Here is a 22,048-nt window from a genome sequence, read left to right on the forward strand (position 1 = left end):
TCTCCAAGTTGATACTATATTCCATGGCTTGCATTTCCTATCATGATTTCATTGATTGAGGCTTGCTTCTCACAAGAAAGCGATTATACTAAAATAATAGTCAAATCGTAAAAATAACTGGAAACCGAGGAACATTAAAAAAGGAAATTTTCTAATCAAATGGCAAAATCAAAAGCTCAAACACATCAAACGAATGGATAACAACCGTCATATTCCTGATTTGGTACAAGCATTTTCTTATTAAGAAATAAGGGGATTGACCGGCGGGTTGCATCACGCGTTATTTGACCGTTATGAAATATATGTTTGTCAGATGACGACGGATAGGATCCAATCGTCGTAACCACAATCATGTCCTCATTTCTCCCGATTGTGACTTACCGATTTAGACTTATGACCAGGTTTGTACTTACGTGATGCCACAAGTTTAGAAAGTTCTGCTTGCTCTTCCGGAGCATTGCAGATCACCACTGGTTTAGTGAAGATAGTTTTGCTCTGTCTTTAGTTTTTCTATGTTGTGTTTTGTATACTGTTGTTCGTCTTGATGTCGTTTTTAGACATGGCTTTGTCAGGATATTTTCGATTATATATGAGTATAAATATCCCTTCACGATTCTTCGCATCTCTTTTTGAATCTGTTGTTTATCTCTTCAGTGTTTCTTTTGTTTCGTTGTTTCCTCTTATAGTTGATGTGTTTTCCTCTGTTTTAGTTCGTAACCCGGATTTATTTTCGCTCAATCGATTTATGAGTTTTGAACAGCGGTAAACTACTTTTCGTTTCATTTGGCCATTCTGTGATCTGAAACAAAAATGTTGCATCTATTATAAAATATGAAATAGACTGTGATTAGTCCACCTATTTTCGGCAAAATTATATCAAATTATATTGCAAGCAATGGATACTGGTTAATTTTATTCCTTACTGTTTACTCGAATAGAATTTGCATTTAACAAGAATGTCAAAATATAAAATATGGTTTTTTTTTGTTTTTTTTCCCACAGAAATCCAAACCACAACTACTCTCACAACAACGATGGGATCTACAGAAGCTGAAACAACAACATCTCAACCACAAACACCATTAGGTAATCTTATCCTCTAAACGTCTGTTAGGATGTTGTTTTTAGGTAATCTTATCCTCTAAACGTCTGTTATGATGCAAATAACATTAGGTAATCTTATCCTCTAAACTTCTATTACGATGCAAATAACATTAGGTAATCTTATCCTCTAAACTTCTGCAATGATTCAAATAACATTAGGTAATCTTATCCTCTAAACTTCTGCAATGATTCAAATAACATTAGGTAATCTTATCCTCTAAACTTCTGTTATGATGCAAATAACATTAGGTAATCTTATCCTCTAAACTTCTGCAATGATTCAAATACCATTAGGTAATCGTATCCTCTAAACTTCTGCAATGATGCAAATAACATTAGGTAATCTTATTCTCTAAACTTCTATTCCGATGAAAATTACATTAGGTAATCTTATCCTCTAAACTTCTGTTATAATGCAAATAACATTAGGTAATCTTATCCTCTAAACTTCTGCAATGATTCAAATAACATTAGGTAATCTTATCCTCTAAACTTCTGCAATGATTCAAATAACATTAGGTAATCTTATCCTCTAAACTTCTGCAATGATTCAAATAACATTAGGTAATCTCATCCTCTAAACTTCTGCAATGATTCAAATAACATTAGGTAATCTTATCCTCTAAACTTCTGCAATGATTCAAATAACATTAGGTAATCTTATCCTCTAAACTTCTGCAATGATTCAAATAACATTAGGTAATCTTATCCTCTAAACTTCTGTTATGATGTTGTTTGTAGGTAATCTTATCCCCTTAACTTCTGTTATGATGCAAATAACATTAAGTAATCTTAACCTCTAAACTTCTATTACGATGCAAATTACATTAGGTAATCTTATTCTCTAAATTTATATTACGATGCAAATAACATTAGGTAATCTTATCCTCTAAACTTCTGTTATGATGCAAATAACATTAGGTAATCTTATCCTCTAAACTTCTATTACGATGCAAATAACATTAGGTAATCTTATCCTCTAAACTTCTATTACGATGCAAATTACATTAGGTAATCTTATTCTCTAAATTTATATTACGATGCAAATAACATTAGGTAATCTTATCCTCTAAACTTCTGTTATGATGCAAATAACCTCTTAACTTCTGTTATGATGCAAATAACATTAAGTAATCTTATCCTCTAAACTTCTGTTATGATGTTGTTTGTAGGTAATCTTAACCTCTAAATTCTGTTACGATGCAAATAACATTAGGTAATCTTATCCTCCAAACTTCTGTTATGATGCAAATAACATTAGGTAATCTTATCCTCTAAACTTCTATTACGATGCAAATAACATTAGGTAATCTTATCCTCTAAACTTCTATTACGATGCAAACAACATTCGGTAATCTTATTCTCTAAACTTCTGTTACGATGCAAACAACATTCGGCAATCTTATCCTCTAAACTTCTGTTACGATGCAAATAACATTTGTTAATCTTAACCTTTAATACTTCTGTTACGATGTAAATAACATTATGTAATCGTATCCTATAAAAGTCTGTTACAATATAAACAACATTAGGTAATCTTAACCTATAAACGCCTGTTACGATGCAAATAACATTAGTTATTATCATATAAACAGATAACATATTTAGAAAGGTAAGGAGGGACATAGTGGATTATTTTAACAATGAAGCTGATATGAATTTCAGTTTAAATTGTGATATAAATTAATGAACATAAACAACAAACAGCAATAAAACACATATTTAACCAGCAAAGATATCTAGAACTGAAAAGGCCTTCCATAGCGGACAAGCATCAAGACCATTTGACTAGTTATAAATCGCCCAAAGTCTGAAACAAAATAAGACAATCAAGGTGAAAAAATTTGAATAGAATTGATCAAGGACGACAAAAAGTCTGCCATCAACCTCTTTAAAGGCCACATCAATAAGAAAAAATTAAGAGCAACCAGTTTTGTATTTTGAGTAGGATCATAACGGTGTGTCAAGAGATATTACCAATCCGCTGATGTATATTGCCTAATCACTGGATGTAACTCATCAACAAATTATAACAGGAGCACCACGACTTTCATGTCTGCTGGCCATTTAAGAACTTGTTTTGGCAAAATCGGCATGTAAACTGTAAAGTCTTTACACATCTATCGCTCATCAACATCTTGTTTACCGAATTATTATAACGGGGTAACCAGAAAATAGTAACTCATAGTTTAAAATGGTCCGTATTACCCTTGGTTTTAAAGTGTTTAGAGTTGTTCCTTGTGCATTTTATTTCTTTATATTTCATATCATATCATTAATATATCGATAACTGTCTTTTCTTTCCAATAACATGAACAACGTGTTTCTGTTTCAAATTTTCACAATCGCTTAAGTTACAGTGTAAAAAAGTTTACCTGACCGACTGGTATTGATTGGGAGCAAGATCTGCTTACACTTCTAGGGCACCTGCCAATACCCAAGGGTTTTGAAGGGTTCGTAGTGCTCATTACTAGTTTTTAATGTTGTGTTTTGTGTTGTTTCTAGCCAAGGTACTGTTTTCGACTTATGGGTTTGAATATCTCTTTGGTATCTTTCTTTTTTTTAAAACCAATTAACATACCATATGCAATTTAAATAAAATGTGATTAATAACGATTGATACTAGTAAGTGCATATCAGATCTGTATAGTTTGTAGAATAAAAGAATGATAATGCAAAATCCAGCTCGATATAATTTTAGTATCAGTTTACACAGAAAGCAAAACAACAGATAGCACAACAACAACAAAGGAATCTACAGAAGCTGACGTCACCACAACTCAGTTAACTGTACCTGATAATGCTGACACCACAACAAATCCACCACAAACATCAGGTAATTCTACAATCCTTTAAATTCCGGAGACGAAATTGTCTTTCGGTTTTAGATTATTTTTAAATCCCGCTTGGTTTTATAGTTTCGCAAGTATTTAAGATTTATACATCATATGCTTTAATGCTTTAAGTATGTGCGTTACTAATCAAGCTTAAAAACATGCGTTGAACATGTCAAAGTGTTATTTCCATTATCTAATATTGGGTCAATACTACCACTGGATTGCTAGTCCCCGAGGGTCATCAGCTCATAACCAAGTATTTATGAGATACCTTTCTTAAAGTCCCCTTTGATAAATTAAGGCATACCTAAGATGCTTTAAGTACAAACACCTTTTTGGAAAAATATACAGGTGGATTTTGCTATTCTGCATTATATAATAATCATGTCGTATTATTGCTCCTACCAGATAATTATTTTCATTTGGTTTTAAGTCTGAACTCTACATAAAAACTGAAGAACGATTCTTTAAGCATTGATTGTTTATACCCATTCCAAACTGACTGGGAGAAAAATATATATGAAAGCACCGAAGTCCATAACCAGTGAAATCAAAGACATCATGAATAGTTTACTCTTTATTTGCCTACATTTCCATGATTTCTTTTCCTTATGAAAAAAAGCCTCAGTATTTCAAAAATTATTCAAAGTTTTGTAAACAGTTAATTTATAATTATGACCATCTCAATGATAATTCAGGTCAACACAGGGGTGCGGACTACTGAGCTGTTAATACCCGAGAATAAAAACTCCATCAGCAGCTAGTTGCATCGACCGAGTGGTTGTAAATAAACTCATCAAAGATACCAGGATTGAAATAAAATAATTGCGCCAGACTCGCGTTTCGTCTACAAAAGACTCATCAGTGACGCTCGAATAAAACAAATTTAAAAAGGCCAAATAAATTACGAAGTTGAAGAGCATTGAGGACCAAAAATTCCAAAAATTTTGCCAAATACTACTAAGGTAATTCCTCAAGTAGAAAAGTTTTGTAAACAGTTACAAACAAATAGATATGCCCAGACTAATCAGTTATAGAAATATATAAAAAATGCAGATAAAAGAATACTTCAACTGGTTTTAAGATGATAAACAACGTCAGTACCCAGAATCTATACCCCAAGATCATCGTATATTATTTGTAAAGTTGAAACGGAATATTTGTAAACAAGGTACCCATGGTGTTTTTTTAGAAAAAGGACGTGACGTTCTTTGACATACCCTGGTTCATCAACTTTCTGTTCAAACACTTGGGACGCTTTTCATAGTCTAAGTAGCAGCTGCAAGTACTTGAATACCGAATAAGTTTGGGAAATGTATATATATCCCAGATACATGTGAAGTTGGTATATTGCTATGAATAGTTATAGTTATCAAAGGTACCATGCTTATAATTTGATACGTCAGCCGTACGTTTCATCTACACAAGACTCATCAGTGCCACTAGTAAGAAAGCCACAAAAAAAAAAGTTGAAGAGCATTGAGGACCCAAAGGTAGGGGAAATTAAATGATTTTAAAATCAAAATCCTCTCGTTTGTCATAAATTCTGGTATTTAGATAACTGTGTATGTCAAATTCGATATGTAAGTCTAAAATGAGGCGGAGGAAGTCGTGTTTATTCTTTCTTTAATTTCCAGTTCTGGGGATATATATTAATAGAACCCAATCAGAAAAGTTTGAATTGTAAATGGAAAGAACACCATCAATCTATCTGAATGGGAAATTAAATGACTTGTATTGCTTCTTTGATCTTCTTGTTTTTGACCAGTGTTTAAAGGAACTCCGACATATGAAAATCAGTTGAATTTGGCAAGAAGAGGCGAAAAGATCGTTCCCATAGGAATGCCGACAATTTGTTGAAAAAGTCTATATCCAATTTCAACAAATATGTTGTCAGTAAGAAACTCCAGCAAACTGATCACTTGTTCCTCGGTGAAGCATGTTTTACTTTTTTGCAAACCACTGCTCATGCAGCCCATATAGTATGCATATTTACGAGGTAACGAATCAGTTGATATCTGAAGACGCCTAACGATGAAACAGTGACGTTGTTTCTGCTGGAAAATTGCAATTTGACAATTGAAAAATCATCACGTCTGTCATTTATTGTAATTGAAGTCGTCCTTTAATAACAAATTGTTCTTAATAGAACGAGCAATATTTATCATTCCCAGAAAAGAACATGGTCTGGACCGTTCTATTGTTGAATGCTGTCGTTGTGTTGGTATGTTTGGTATGTACATTTTTACTGTGACTTAGCACAAGTGAATTTAGACGTGAATTATAAAACATGGCATTCAATGTTTAGCGTTGTATAATAAAACAAAGTAGGTATCAAACATATTGCATTACATCAACCAGAATCAATAGCGATTACTTACATATTGCATTACATCAACCAGAATCAAAAGCGGTTACTTACATATTGCATTACATCAACCAGAATCAATAGCGATTACTTACATATTGCATAACATCAACCAGAATCAAAAGCGGTTAATTCAAAATGATTATAATGTCCTCGATACAGTTGTTTTCCAGTTGTTTGGTGTGTATGAGTTTTTGATTTTGCCATTTGATACAGGACTTTCCTGTTTGAATTTTCCTTGGAGTCGATACTTTTGATTAAAAAGTTTCCAAATAAAGGCAACAGTAGTATACCGCTGTTCAAACTCATAAATCCATGGACAAAAAACAAAATCGGGGTAACAAACCAAAACTGAGGGAAACGCATAAATATAAGAGGAGAACAACGACATAACATTACAATGTAACTAACACACACAGAAACGGACCAAGCATCAGACAAAATCCCACGAGAATAACAAATATAACATCAAAACCAAATACATGAATTTGGGATAGACAAGTACCGTGACACGTCTTATCGCAATGTCAATTTACACTCAAAAATAAGAGAAAACAAACGACGCAACGTTACATTGTAACAAAGCTATGCTAAATGATATAAATTGCACGAGGAAAAACACATAGATAAGATGCAAACAATCCTTTCTTATACACCTACATGAGTTAGAATGTGCCTTTGGTATATTTTGCTTCTCTTAAGCCGGGGTCACACACTCACGATTTTTACTGCCGTCCTTGACAGGACCGTTCCCGATTAAAATTTGTCAAAAGTCTGATCAAGATCCTGTGAATCGTAGATGTAAATTCAAACTATAATTTAAATTTGTAAAACAAATAATTTAATCACGACAACAATAAGATATTGTTCAAGAAGCGTCGATATTCAACCGTTTCCATGCGAATTTATCCCGATAAACCCGTTCTCAATCCGCTTCTAATCCAATTTGTATCTTTCGCCTGGTAAAATTCGACCGAGTCTGTCACGACTGCGTCCCGATCCTACCGAATGTAATCCGACAGAGATCAGACAGTGACCAGACAGTGAGCCGACGCTGACGGAAGTTATCTGTTCGAAGACTGTCGGCATACTCGGGATGATCAGGTACTGTCGGAACATAATCCTATCACGGTCCGCTCTATCGCATTGCAAACGGCTTTGTCTGGTCTCGGTCGTATTGTATTCTGTAATTGTCGGGACTTTGACGTGGGTATCATTGACGAATTTCGTATTAATAACGGGACTATTCCGGAACGGTTTCGGAAAAAACGGTTCGCAATCGACAAAATCTGGATGCAATCTGGACTCAATCGGCAGAAAAACAGCGATAAAAAATTTCTCAAGATCATTCCCGTTCCACAGTATACGGTCCAGAATACACAGAACATTGTTAGGATTTTGATCCGATACAGCAGAATCTGTCACGACATATATATATATATAGACGTGGGTATCATTGACGAATTTCGTATTAATAACGGGACTGTTCCGGAACGGTATCGGAAAAAACGGTTCGCAATCGACAAGATCTGGATCAATCTGGACTCAATCGGCAGAAAACCAGCCATAAAAAATTTCTCCAGATCATTCCCGTTCCACAGGATACCGTCCAGAATACACAGAACATTGTTAGGATTTTGATCTGATACAGCAGAATCTGTCACGACATAGACACGATTGTAATCCGACTATACAAAATCGGTTGAGTTTTCCCGAATGTTACGGGACGCACCTTACTGTCGGACATTCCAGATAATTGAGGATAGTAATCCGACTTTTTCACTTTTCGTGTCGTATCGCTGTCTGATCTCAAACGGGAGCATTAATCGGCAATGTGTGAACCCTGCATTAAAATGATGTTTATATAACCATCTTTGTCTATCTTTGGAAAACAATCTTTTTGAATTAAGTATCATCAATGCTCTCCAGCTATGTGCATAATGTGGTAATTTTTTTTATTTGGGCGACAGTGTTTTTTGTAGATATTACCGCACGTCTAATGTACAAAATTATAAACCTGATTTTTTTTAAATGTTATTGATCATAAAACTCATAATCTAATTTTTTTTCAACTACAGGTTCCTCCATTCAATGCTTATATGGAGTCACTCTACATACAAATCAGAACATCGCTATTCAAGAGACAACTTCGACATATATTCATCCAAATGGAACAGCACTTACTTGTCCTGTTATGAAGTGTCATGTTATAAGTTACGTTACCATTCAAAGTGACCCAGACACGTATCTCTACAAAATTCAGAAAGACGACATCAGTTCTTATCGAAGGAAACTAACATGTGCTTCTGATGATAGAGTTTCGTCCAGCATCTTTGGATACACAGCGGCAGTGGTTGTTATAAGTCTGGTATTCTTTGTACCATTGCTGGTGGATTTGATTTCCTTTTATGAAAAGTATTCCAAAAATAAGGGCCAGCAATACATGGAAAGATGAACATAAAAAAATCTAGATAAACGCTTTTTGCTTTTGAAAGATAATCATGTCCAGCCTTTATATTCTAGGTGATAGTTGAAAACTATTTACTAGTATATGAATTCAATACGAACTTTAATTTTTCTTACTTTTCCATTTTTTTTTATCATTACTTGTAAACATTTATCAATTTTTAGTTATTTCATTTTTTATTAAATCGAAATAACTTGTAGAGATGAGTACCATTAATGAGAAATTGATTTAAAAATAACTTCATGATTTTTGTAATTTATAATCTTTGTAGCCTGCTAATACACCACATACTTCACAAAACAATATGTATATTATTTTTTTTTATTAGTATTTAAGGGGATATAAAAAAAAATGAAGAGAATCGAGTTGACACTGTATTTATGGCCTTCCCGTTTTAACGATAATTGATATGCATGTAAACAGAACTTGATATAAATCACTTGTACTGATATTTCCTTTCTCTAGCAATGAACTGAATTTTTTTGCTAGTTATTAAGTCTTATGAAATCATTCAGCTTTTGAGATTCCAACCGAAATATTCAAACTCATATATCAAAACGATCTGACAAAACGATAAAAAAAAAGAATTTACAAAAAATAAATAACCTGGCTTCTTTGATCTTTTTGGTTTTGAAAAGTGTCTAAAGGAACTTTGATTCATATGAAAATAAGAGGTCGGCAAGGACTGGCGAACAATTCGTTCCCATAAGAATGCCGACCATTTCTTGTAAAAGTCTACCTCCAAGTTCAACAAATATGTTGTCAATGAGAAAGACCAGCATACTGATCACTTAAGCTTGTTCCTCTGTTCAGCATGTTTTACCTTTTTGTATACTTTTAACAAAATACGCCATATGGTATCCCAGTGTAATACATTTTTAGCGTATGCTATATTTATTTATAGTTTCTTAACAATTTCAAAATTTATAAACGGACAATTTTAGTGAAGTTTGTTAAAAATCATGTCAGTACCGAAATACTGACTACTGAGCTGATGATACCCTCGGGGACTGATAGTCCACCAGCAGAGGTATCGACTAAGTGATGTAAAAAAAAATGAAAACAACACGTTTAATAATGGCACTGGCTACGTTTACATGGAAATATAATAATACAAATATTATTGTTACATTGGGGACTAAATACCGGAATGCATGGTTGGATAAGGAACCGATTAATTACGAATGTAACAATAATTATTGAGGCTACGGTTACATAGCGTTATTGTTACATGAAAAACAGCAATGTTCGATGGGACTAGTAATATGTACTAAATAATAAAAGTTTAAGACATTATCTTATATTTACAATACATACAAGTATAACATACAATTTTTTGATTTTTTTTTTATAGTACGTCCTCCATGGATTCTGAAATCGGACTCGGACATCTCTTAAACTGAGTTTTACTATGTGTAGTGTTGTGCGTTTGTTTTTTCTACATTGGCTAGAAGTATAGGGGAAGGTTGAGATCTCATAAACATGTTTAACCCCGCCGCAATTTTGCGCCTTTCTCAAGTCAGGAGCCTTTGCATTGCCTTTGTTAGTCTTGTATGATTTTTTATTGTTAGTTTCTTGTGTATAATTCGGAGTTTAGTATGACGTCCATTATCACTGAACTAGTATACATATTTGTTTAGGGGCCAGCTGAAGGACGCCTCCGACGGGTGCGGGAGTTTCTCGCTACATTGAAAACCCATTGGTGACCATCGGTTGTTGTCTGCTCTATGTTCGGGTTGTTGTCGCTTTGACACATTCCCCATTTCCATTCTCAATTTTATACATGTATACAGAAGTTCACAGTTAGCAAACTTTGCTTTTGATGTATCAATTTTTGGTAAGTGCGTTTGTATAGCTGTATGAAATTTGTGTCTTGTTATTGTTTCAGTTTCGTTTCAAACGCATCCCATGCAAGTTTTAAATTTTTCACCCAAACAAAATTGCTAATAGGAATCTCTTCATCTTTTGTTCAAAGTATAATGACAGTAATACGAGTAGGTGTGCAGTTAAATACTAAAAAGTGAACAGTTTTCTCAGCCCGAGTTTTCAACAACAAACCATTGAACTATATTTTTCGCCTTTGGCACTACTAATTTGAAGTAGTATCTTTAAGAACATAAAATCCATTAATACCTAAAACTATTTAAACACCATTTGTTGAATAATAATATTTATTATTATAACAAGTATTATTTAATAGACATGAATGAATTAAGCAACAAAACTATATAGAAGATTTAAGTTTAATAAATCTAGCGTACATTGCTGTTTTTCATGTAACAATAACGATATGTAACCGTAGCCTCAATAATTATTGTTACATTCGTAATTAATCGGTTCCTTACCCAACTTTGCATTCCGGCAATTAGTCTCCAATGTAACAATAATATTTTTATTATTGTTACATTTCCATGTAACCGTAGCAGGTGCCTTTAATAATTCTGATTAAGGAGGAAGTAGATTACCAATGTTCAAATCTTGTAAAAATATTCAGGAGAGTAAATCTAGGTTACAAACAATAAACTGTTGACCCAGAGATATGTCTCTTTTTTTTGTTATTTTGATAGTATAATGCAAATTTTAAAATTAAAATGACATTATTTTAAATTAGGTAAACTATGCTATACATTAAAAGTCAATGAACCATGACTGAAGGGCCATGGTCAAAGAACATATATGGCAATGAGAAAAGCTAAAAGCTTTAAGACAGCTTACAAAATACCATCGACTTATAATGAGTTGTTACCTTTAAAGTAACCTAATCACACATTTTATTGTGTCAACTATGTCCAAGTTCAACGGTCAACGAACATTGATGATTGAGTAGAGTCATAATATTTCTATAGAAACACCACTTGCAAATGCTTAAACAACTACAATAGTTCAAAAAACATCATTGACATATCAACGGATTTACTCACAAACTTTAAAATATTAACAATTCAAAACATTCTAAGTCCGTACACCATGACTGAGGACGCAAGGACAAATATCTCCATGGAAATGAGATGTGTCAAAGCTTATACAACTGCATACCAAAAATTACTGACCTATCACTCCCCATTCACTGACTTAATTACAAACTATTATAGTGTTGGTGCTAGCACACCCTTTCTGCTTCTGGAAACAGCCACCTCAGTCTCACTTTCTTTGAATAGTTCGTTTCTCTGTATAATCATTGTCATTTGTTTTTGTTTTTGTTTTGTTGTATTCCTCTTATAGTTGATGTGTTTTTCTTGGTTTTAGTTTGTAACACAGATTTGTTTTCTCTCAATCGATTTATGACTTTTGAACAGCGGTATACTACTGGTGCCTTTATTTCTTCCAAGCGAGACAAAAAATGAAGGAAATCACATTAAATTCAAAAGGAACAGGATCCTGTGCCTCATTGGGGTAAATACCTCATGTGGTGCTGAATTTTTAAATTATCAAATCTATCTTTTCTATTTTAAACATTATAATGAGGGCAAGAATTGTGTATTGAACAACTTAGTCACTATATTTGGCGTTATAAGAGGATGGGACATTCCAATAAAGGCTGATTGATTTCTCACCAAGGCAGTTATCAATCCTGGAGGTATCATATCAAAAAGCTTTCCTAATAATAATAAGTCAGCAAATTGACAAAACTGAAGACATAAAAGCTTTAACTCACTTCTCTAAAAATAAAACCAAAATTTATTTTGCTTACACATTGTTGTCAACATAATAGAACTCTATGTGACTGTCATACAAATGACAGGTTTAGCTAGCTATAAAACCAGTGTTTATCCACCAGTCTCTTCATAAGAACATGTCTGTACCAAGTCAGGAATATGATATTTTTTTTCATTTGTTTGATCTGTTTGAGTTTTTCATTTTGCCATTTGATGAAGGACTTTCCATTTTGAATTTTCCTTGGAGTTCAGTAATTTTGGTATTTTACTTTTTACACATGTACAAGGACTTGAGAATTATTTAGAAATGTATTTCAGTGAATATAAAATTTAGTAGCTAACATGGCTGCATCCTGTTTGTATGTCCATTGCCCTAGAAAATCTTTTGAATGATATAATGACTTTACAGATATTTTCTGCAAGATGATATAAAGGAACAATACAATCACAATTCTTATCATTTTATTTCCCCAATAACAAACAATAAATAGCTTCATTATAAATTAAAATAGTTATAAAATAACATAGATAAATCTCATTGACAAAGATTGTATACTGTGGATTCATTTTTATTCGTGGTATACCAATTTTCGTGGGTTTCGTGGGTCACAGCAAACCACGAATTTAAGAATTCAACGAAGAATAATCCCGAGAAATGTGTATGGAGTCAGATGTTTATTTCCGGTTATGTTATACAGTTCTAGTATAGTGTTGACTAGCGATAAACATTGTAACATAACACGTGTTTTTTTATTGAAAGAAGATACAAACATTTTAATTAAATCAATAATAAATATATCGAATATCAGTGATAATTTACTTTCTAAAATTGATTAAAACTGTTCATGGAAAATAACTGCAAGTTGTTAATTATCGTGTCATAGTTTGGTTACTAGTGATTTAAAATCAATAGGATTAAGTACGGGGATATTGCCCGTAGGTAATATTATTTATGACAGGAACATTTATTTTCACACCTTATACTTATATGACTGTTTATTACATCGTGATTAGGGAAATGAGCTTTCAATCATAAAGTTTTGAATGCCTTATAGAATTCCGACAAGAATTTATAAATTGTAAAACAAACAAATAATTAGTTGTCTCTGTCCATTATTGTAATAGCAGTTATCAATGAACACTTTAACCTAGAATGACCAAGCGAGGATTTTGACAATTCAAAACTTTTTCAATGAATTCCTTCTTTTTTGTTTGTTTCATTATTGACCAAACCAAGGAGGTTATATGATATCCTAAATCAAAAAGAAATCCACGAATTACGTATCTGAATTTTTTTTTGTAATCAGCGATCCATGAATTTATGTATACCACGAAACGTCTTTTTTTCTCTATCCACGAAAATTGATACCCACGAAAATAAATGAATCCACAGTATAAAACCGCTCTTGCTACAGAATTCATTGTTATAACAACCAATGAATACATTGTTATGCTACAACTGCAATTACAATGGTTTCTTATATTAAATATAAAACAAATATCAACAAGTATATTATTTTGTTTACAACAAAATTTCTAAAACAACTAAGATAAGCATGAATTTATGAATTTAAATATTGGGGAGCTTCTTTAAGGATCAAGCACTAGTTGAATTTTGGTAACTTCAATAAACAATTGCAATATAGATCTGCATATTATATCAAAATTCTATTCTTGAATGTATTGTACATTGCCAATCGTTCTACTGAAAACAAATCAACAAATTAAATGCAAGTTAAAAAAAATATATTTGTCATTTACCACCATTTCATTATAAGCTTCTTGTCTAGCTTGTTTCATGGCTGTTTTCTCAAAGTTGCATAATTTTCTTACACTCAAAAAAGAGGTTTAGAAATTATAAGCACTATATCCCCTTCTGATGTATAATTCAGTATTAAGATTATCAAAAACTTGGATCTATATAGGACTGATTCATATGTTTCATCTTATGATATTTTACTGGACCCATTATCATTCATCTGAACTTAAATGCAAAGATTGGTGGCTTCTCATATATAGTGGAAATTTCAGGGAATTATTTTTGAATCCTGCATAGAATAAATCCCAAAATACCTTATTCCTATTTATCAAATACATATTTTTTTTATCAGGGTAACAGGCAAGTAATAGTAATACATTTCCCTTAGTAAATGATTGAGTCAATATTACATGGGTGTGTACCTTCAAACTGCATTTTTTTCACATCATATGATTTATTTTGATCCTTTGAACCAGTTAGATATGTCTGACATACTGCTCATACTGCCCACTTTACTGAACAATGAACTGGTCATGTCACTTTGTAGGGAGGATTGAGGAAGAACTGCTGCCGCTGTCTCTGTTAAACTTCTTCCAGAATCAATGGGCTGTATGAAACAATAAAATATTTATATATTTGATATAACAGATTAAATTTTAGGATAAACCCTTTTCTTAAAAAAAAACTGGTACTGTTTTGCCTCTATGTGTTTTATTATTATTAACAGAATAATTTCTCTGTAGTGAAAACAATTGTCAATTGTAAAGTAAGAAGTTTTTTAGAATACATTTGTAATTTGGATTGTTGAACAATGGAACATGTAAGATATATAGATTCCACAACTACAACAAGTGTGTTACGATATTTTAATATTCAAAAAGCGAGGCTTGCCCAGCTTTCTAAATAATTGAAATTAAACTGTTGAGAGTGGAGAAATATCATAATACACGACTTATAGTGGTGGAATTTGTTTCTCTAATGATCTTTATCCTTCCTTTTTTGAAGATTTGACCTTTTGTAATGATTGTTTTAACACTGGTTGTGGCAGTAATGACCTCCAGGATTGTAACAGTAATAACATTGCTATACTGACCTTTTGTAATGTTTGTTTTAACACTGATTGTGGCAGTGATGACCTTGAGAGTTGTGATAGTGATAACACTGTCATACTGACCTTTTGTAATGGTTGTTTTAACACTGGTTGTGGCAGTGATGACCTTGACATACTGACCTTTTGTAATGGTTGTTTTAACACTGGTTGTGGAAGTGATGACCTTGAGGGTTGTGTACTCAGTGGCAATAGTGTAAATCTGTTCTGACAAACAGTCAAGGGTAATACATTATGTTGTTCTTGTTGACTTGATGTTGTTCTTCCTCCTCCATACATACTTAATCTATCTATATTGGTTACTAGACCATACAATACCTGGAAAAAAATAATTTCAAAAATATATACCAAATACTACAAATATTTTTAAAATTACATCGGTCAACTAAAATTGAGAATGGAAATGGGGAATGTGTCAAAGAGACAACAACCCGATCAAAGAGTAGACAACAGCTGAAGGCCACCAATGGGTCTTCAATGCAGTAAGAAACGCCCACACCGGGAGGAGTCCTTCTGCTGGCCCCTAAACAAATATGTTACTAGTTAGCATTCTTCAAGAAAGATTTTTCAGTAGGTAGCAAAAGCTTAGCACTGGGTTTTAATCATGCTAAATGTATATTTTTTTCTATATTCAAATGCAGATAAGTGTGTTTTAGAAATGCATGTAAATTTCATCAAATCAAGAATATCCCACAGTTACATATTAGGATGCACTTAGGTCAGGTTTAGGACTTTGTATCAAATGTTTGGACTCCTTGTTTTTTCCCTACAATACCAAGTTGAATATTTTGCCACATATATAACACCCAATTTTCTTTCCAAATATGACTTTAAAAGCTCATAAAGGTTATTTACTAAAATTTTAAGCAGAGTTTAGAATTCTTTTCTTTCGATTTGAGACCCAAATAATACAAATACAAGGTATAAGTCCAAGTCAGCCTTTCCCCACCATTTACAAAACTAGATGTGTCAAAGCGACACGAATGGCCCCGTCCCAAAAAGTTGAAAAATCTGCAATTTCAATGACACATGTGGACACAAACATGATGGTAGTCTCACATTTAAAAAATCAGCTCAAAATCTGGAGGCGTATAGAAAAAAAATCCTTATAACTGTGATTTTCAATAATTATCAAAGTCCATAGCCCGTAATTTCAGCAGATATTAGCGGAGCGGAAGGAAACTTAAACTTGATCTGTAACTCATCATGGTTAACTCACATACCAAAAATCAGCCCAATATCTTAAGGCAATTAGAAAAAAAATCTGTATAATGGTTTGTTGCGGAATGACAGAATGATGGAATTACGGAATTTCGGAATTACGGAATTTTGGAATTACGGAATTTCGGACAAGGGTAAAAACTATATGGCACCGACAACTTCTTTGCGGGGCCATAAAAAGTTAAATATATCAAAAAGGAGCTGCATATCCTATTAATACTTTTAGCTTACATTGTTCCTTAACAACTGCACTTATTATATAAATTTTAAATTCTTATTTTCACTCAAGAACATCCTTAATGTCAGAACTTTTAAAAATATACCATTTATCCACTTAATTGTATCATTTGCTGATGTAATTTACAGCCTTTTAAATCCTGAGGGTGTCCTATCTTGATTTGTGACCCTTCAGCTGTTACATGGATACTGTTCCTGCTTAATTGGTGTATCACTGAATCAACCCCATTTTTCTAATTTATCAAATACTGAATAATAAAAAGTAACATACTGCAGATCTTTGAGCCTGTTTCAATAAATGAGATTGTATATATGGAGTAAAGACATCCAAATCAAAGGGATCAATCTTTTCTTCTAATCCTTCTATAATCTGATGCATTCTTTGTTGATAAAGTTTATTTTCCTGAAATTAAACAACTCAGAGTTAAGAACAGACATCAAAATGGACATACAAGCAACTGGCTAAACAAATGTATCCAAAAAGGTAAAAAAAACAGAGCTAAATTTTTAAGACATGAGAATCATGTATTGTCTGTCAATTTGTCTTTATAAACTGTCTAACATACAAAACTCATTAATTTAGATGAAAATTATGCACATTGTATTATAATATGACTAAAAGTATAAACTGTATCGAAATTATAAATTTGAGAAACAGGTGTTTCACCCTCTGCACCAGTGGTGACCCCTGTTTTTTTGTAGGGTTTTTGTTGGCTCCGTCTTTTGGTTTTTTTTATGCGGCAGTTGTAAACTGTTGTCTTTGCTGTTTGTTTTTTGTCTTTTTGCCATTATCATTTTTATCATTATTCACTGATTGTGTCAGTCACTCTTTGACTTAATTATGAATTCTGATTCTGCTCTTGTATCTCCTATCTCATTTCTGTTCATTATTTCAACTGTTCAACTATTCATTAAAACATGTCTAATAATTAATGTATTTCCCATACCTTTGAATCTTCCTTCCTTGGGAATATAGACAAAACAAATCTAACATCAAACAATAACTGTAGCGCCCTCTGTTGTGGTAAAGGGACATAACCTTTTGTTTTAGGATTTTTACTATTATGTATAATCTCTAAATAATTGTCCTTCATTTCATCTGATACTTTGTTTACAAGCTTTTGTAAAATAGACCTGAAATAAAAAATGTATATATAAATATCATCTTTTATAAAATTCACACAAACAATAGGTGATACTACACTAAGACTTATGACCAAAAAAAATCAATGTTTCGGCAAAGAACTCTGAAAAAGGTGAAAAACAGTACTTGAAAAAAAGCCTATGATAAAAGAAATGTGTACAATTAAGGAGTTTAGAAGAATCAAGGATAAGTATCACATAGTCCGAGTATGAGTTTATTTGGAAATCCACAAAATTAATGTAATAAATAAAAAAAAAAATGGTGTACTACAAGGAACTGGAAATACTTTCACCAAATTTTGGTTATTTTAAGATGAATTGAAAGTAAAGGTCCTTTTTCAAAAGTGAAGAAAGATACCAAAGGGAAATTTAATAGTAAAAATAAGCTGACAACGCAATGGCAAAAAACGAACTAGAGGCTCTAAAGAGCCTGTGTCGCTCACCTTGGTCTATGTGAATATTAAAGGAAGCAGATGGATTCATGACAAAATTGTGTTTTGGTGATGGTGATGTGTTTGTACATCTTACTTTACTGAACATTCTTGCTGCTTAAAATTATCTCTATCTATAATGAACTTGGCCCATTAGTTTCAGTGGAAAATGTTAGTAAAAATTTACAAATTTTATGAAAATTGTTAAAAATTGACTATAAAGAACAATAACTCCTAAGGGGGTCAATTGACCATTTCGGTCATGTTGACTAATTTGTAAATCTTACTTTGCTGAACATTATTGTTGTTTACAGTTTATCTCTATCAATAATAATATTCAAGATAATGACCAAAAACAGCAAAATTTCCTTAAAACTAACAATTCAGGGTCAGCAACCCAACAACGGGTTGTTCGATTCATCTAAAAATTTCAGAGCAGATAAATGTTGACCTGATAAACAATTTTACCCCATGTCAGATTTGCTCTAAATGCTTTGGGTTTTGAGTTATAAGCCAAAAACTGCATTTTACCCCATGTTCTATTTTTAGCCATAGCGGCCATCTTGGTTGGATGGCCGGGTCACCGGACACATTTTTCAAACTACTAACCCAAAAGATGATTGTGGCCAAGTTTGGATTAATTTGGCCCAGTAGTTTCAGAGGAGAAGATTTTTGTAAAAGATTACTAAGATTTACGAAAAATGGTTAAAAATTGACTATAGAGGGCAATAACTCCTAAAGGGGTCAACTGACCATTTCAGTCATGTTGACTTATTTGTAAATCTTACTTTGGTGAACATTATTGCTGTTTACAGTTTATCTCTGTCTATAATAATATTCATGATAATAACCAAAAAAAGAAAAATTTCCTTAAAATTACTAATTCAGGGCCAGCAACCCAACAACGGGTTGTCCGATTCATCTGAACATTTGAGGGCAGATAGATCTTGAACTGATAAACAATTTTACCCCATGTCAGATTTGTTCTAAATGCTTTGAGTTTTGAGTTATAAGCCAAAAACTGCATTTTACCCCATGTTCTATTTTTAGCCATGGCGGCCACCTTGGTTTGATGGCCAGGTTACCGGACACATTTTTCAAAATGCTAACCCAAAAGATGATTGTGGCCAAGTTTGGATTAATTTGGCCCAGTAGTTTCAGAGGAGAAGATTTTTGTAAAATATTACTAAGATTTACGAAAAATGGTTAAAAATTGACTATAAAGGGCAATAACTCTTAAAGGGGTCAACTGACCATTTCAGTCATGTTGACTTATTTGTAAATCTTACTTTGCTGAACATTATTGCTGTTTACTGTTTATCTCTATCTATAATAATATTCAAGATAATAACCAAAAACAGCAAAATTTCCTTAAAATTACTAATTCAGGGGCAGCAACCCAACAACGGGTTATCCGATTCATCTGAAAATTTTAGAGCAGATAGATCTTCACCTGTTTAACAATTCTACTCCATGTCAGATTTCCTCTAAATGCTTTGGTTTTTGAGTTATAAGCCAAAAACTGCATATTACCCCTATGTTCTATTTTTAGCCGTGGCGGCCATCTTGGATGGTTGGCCGGGTCACCAGACACATTTTTTAAACTAGATACCCCCCAGATGATTGTGGCCAAGTTTGGATTAATTTAGCCCAGTAGTTTCAGAGGAGAAGATTTTTGTAAAAGATTACTAAGATTTACGAAAAATGGTTAAAAATTGACTATAAAGGGCAATAACTCCTTAAGGGGTCAACTGACCATTTCGGTCATGTTGACTTATTTGTAAATCTTACTTTGCTGAACATTATTGCTGTTTACAGTTTATCTCTATCTATAATAATATTTAAGATAATAACCAAAAACAGCAAAATTTCCATAAAATTACCAATTCAGGGGCAGCAACCCATCAACGGGTTGTCCGATTCATCTGAAAATTTCTGGGCAGATAGATCTTGACCTGATAAACAATTTTACCCGTGTCAGATTTGCTCTAAATGCTTTGATTTTTGAGTTATAAGCCAAAAACTGCATTTTACCCCTATGTCCTATATTTAGCCGTGGCAGCCATCTTGGTTGGATGGCCGGGTCACCGGACACATTTTTTAAACTACATACGCCAAAGATGATTGTGTCCAAGTTTGGATTAATTTAGCCCAGTAGTTTCAGAGGAGAAGATTTTTGTAAAAGATTACTAAGATTTACGAAAAATGGTTAAAAATTGACTATAAAGGGCAATAACTCCTTAAGGGGTCAACTGACCATTTCGGTCATGTTGACTTATTTGTAAATCTTACTTTGCTGAACATTATTGCTGTTTACAGTTTATCTCTATCTATAATAATATTCAAGATAATAACCAAAAACAGCAAAATTTCCATAAAATTACCAATTCAGGGGCAGCAACCCATCAACGGGTTGTCCGATTCATCTGAAAATTTCTGGGCAGATAGATCTTGACCTGATAAACAATTTTACCCCATGTCAGATTTGCTCTAAATGCTTTGGTTTTTGAGTTATAAGCCAAAAACTGCATTTTACCCCTATGTTCTATTTTTAGCCATGGCGGCCATCTTGGTTGGTTGGCGGGGTCACCGGACACATTTTTTAAACTAGATACCCCAATGATGATTGTGGCCAAGTTTGATTAAATTTGGCTTAGTAGTTTCAGAGGAGAAGATTTTTGTAAAAGTTAACGACGACGGACGCAGGACGACGACGGACGACGACGGACGCAGGACGACGGACGCAAAGTGATGGAAAAAGCTCACTTGGCCCTTCGGGCCAGGTGAGCTAAAAAAGGAGCAAAAGATAAATAACAGTATACAACATAGAACATAGAAGCTGTTGAATTTATACTATAGAAATTGGGAGATGTGATATGACTGCAAATGTGACAGCTATCCACTAAAATTCAAATGAAGTGGATTTTAGCAATTTAAGGCAACCATTCAGCCTTCAACAATGAGAAAAATCCATACCGTATGGTCATCTATAAAAGACCCACCCATGAAAAATATGTTTCCACAGGGTTTTTAATAACACTGTGGTAAGTATATGACATTAGATTGATTCATCTTATGTATTGTGATATGATTCCAGTATATCAATGTACAGGATTTACCAACAAATTACAACATATTTGTTTTATTACTCTATGATTACCTTGTAACAGCATGGCCTCCCACTCTGTTTATTTCTTGACATAATGTGAACACCAATCCCTGTACATACCAAGATGGCTGAAAAAAATAAATAATGTAAAGAAACCAAGTCACAATTTTACTTTTTCATGCCTTACCCATGTCAAAAAATTTCTTAGAGGTTGTCACTATCTTCAGACATCTTTTTTTCAATAACATCTAAAGTGTACTAGTATATGAAAATCCTACCTGCATTGGAACACTAATTTTAGACTTTATCTTTTTTCCATCTTCTGTTTCCTCTTGTATATCAACTTCATCCCATCTCTACAAATGATATAATATGTAATAAATAAATCTTAAATTTAATAGCAGAATGGAAATAAAATTATTCTAGCAAAGTAAATAAATCAATATTATAAAATTATTATCCCTTTTTTTTTTAAAAAAGATTTTCACCTTGCATATAAGGCTGCACTTTCAATATTCAGTTCAAAATGGTATAATCTTTTTCCTCTAGGACAGATTAAACTGCTGTTGCACACAACAGAATTTTGGTTCTTCTTAAAATGTGAATAA

At 32.9% G+C, this 22,048-nt stretch overlaps 2 protein-coding genes across 5 annotated transcripts in view; one reads left to right on the forward strand and one right to left on the reverse strand.

Annotated features, from left to right (window-relative positions):
* Positions 1 to 1,005: 1,005 nt before the first annotated feature.
* Positions 1,006 to 8,882, forward strand: LOC143070467 (uncharacterized). The gene is made up of 3 exons (XM_076244747.1): positions 1,006 to 1,086; positions 3,806 to 3,940; positions 8,388 to 8,882. The coding sequence occupies exons 1-3, from the start codon at positions 1,035 to 1,037 to the stop codon at positions 8,762 to 8,764; spliced, it is 564 nt and encodes a 187-aa protein (XP_076100862.1). The 5' UTR covers positions 1,006 to 1,034; the 3' UTR covers positions 8,765 to 8,882.
* A 3,995-nt stretch (positions 8,883 to 12,877) lies between these two features.
* The window catches only part of LOC143071175 (conserved oligomeric Golgi complex subunit 1-like), a 40,501-nt gene continuing 31,330 nt past the window's right edge, over positions 12,878 to 22,048 (reverse strand). For 2 of the 4 annotated variants that reach the window (XM_076245327.1, XM_076245328.1), the window contains exons 23-28: positions 21,719 to 21,796; positions 21,492 to 21,568; positions 17,705 to 17,891; positions 17,029 to 17,160; positions 15,366 to 15,617; positions 12,878 to 14,798 (exon numbers count right to left, since the gene is read on the reverse strand). In XM_076245327.1, the coding sequence (XP_076101442.1) occupies positions 14,646 to 14,798; positions 15,366 to 15,617; positions 17,029 to 17,160; positions 17,705 to 17,891; positions 21,492 to 21,568; positions 21,719 to 21,796 (879 nt within the window). In that variant the 3' untranslated portion in view covers positions 12,878 to 14,645. The remainder of the gene's footprint in view (positions 14,799 to 15,365; positions 15,618 to 17,028; positions 17,161 to 17,704; positions 17,892 to 21,491; positions 21,569 to 21,718; positions 21,797 to 22,048) is intronic. The other 2 variants (XM_076245330.1, XM_076245329.1) reach the window with 2 other exon arrangements.

Source organism: Mytilus galloprovincialis, chromosome 4 (genome assembly GCF_965363235.1).
Source record: "Mytilus galloprovincialis chromosome 4, xbMytGall1.hap1.1, whole genome shotgun sequence".
Classification (NCBI taxonomy): domain Eukaryota; kingdom Metazoa; phylum Mollusca; class Bivalvia; order Mytilida; family Mytilidae; genus Mytilus; species Mytilus galloprovincialis.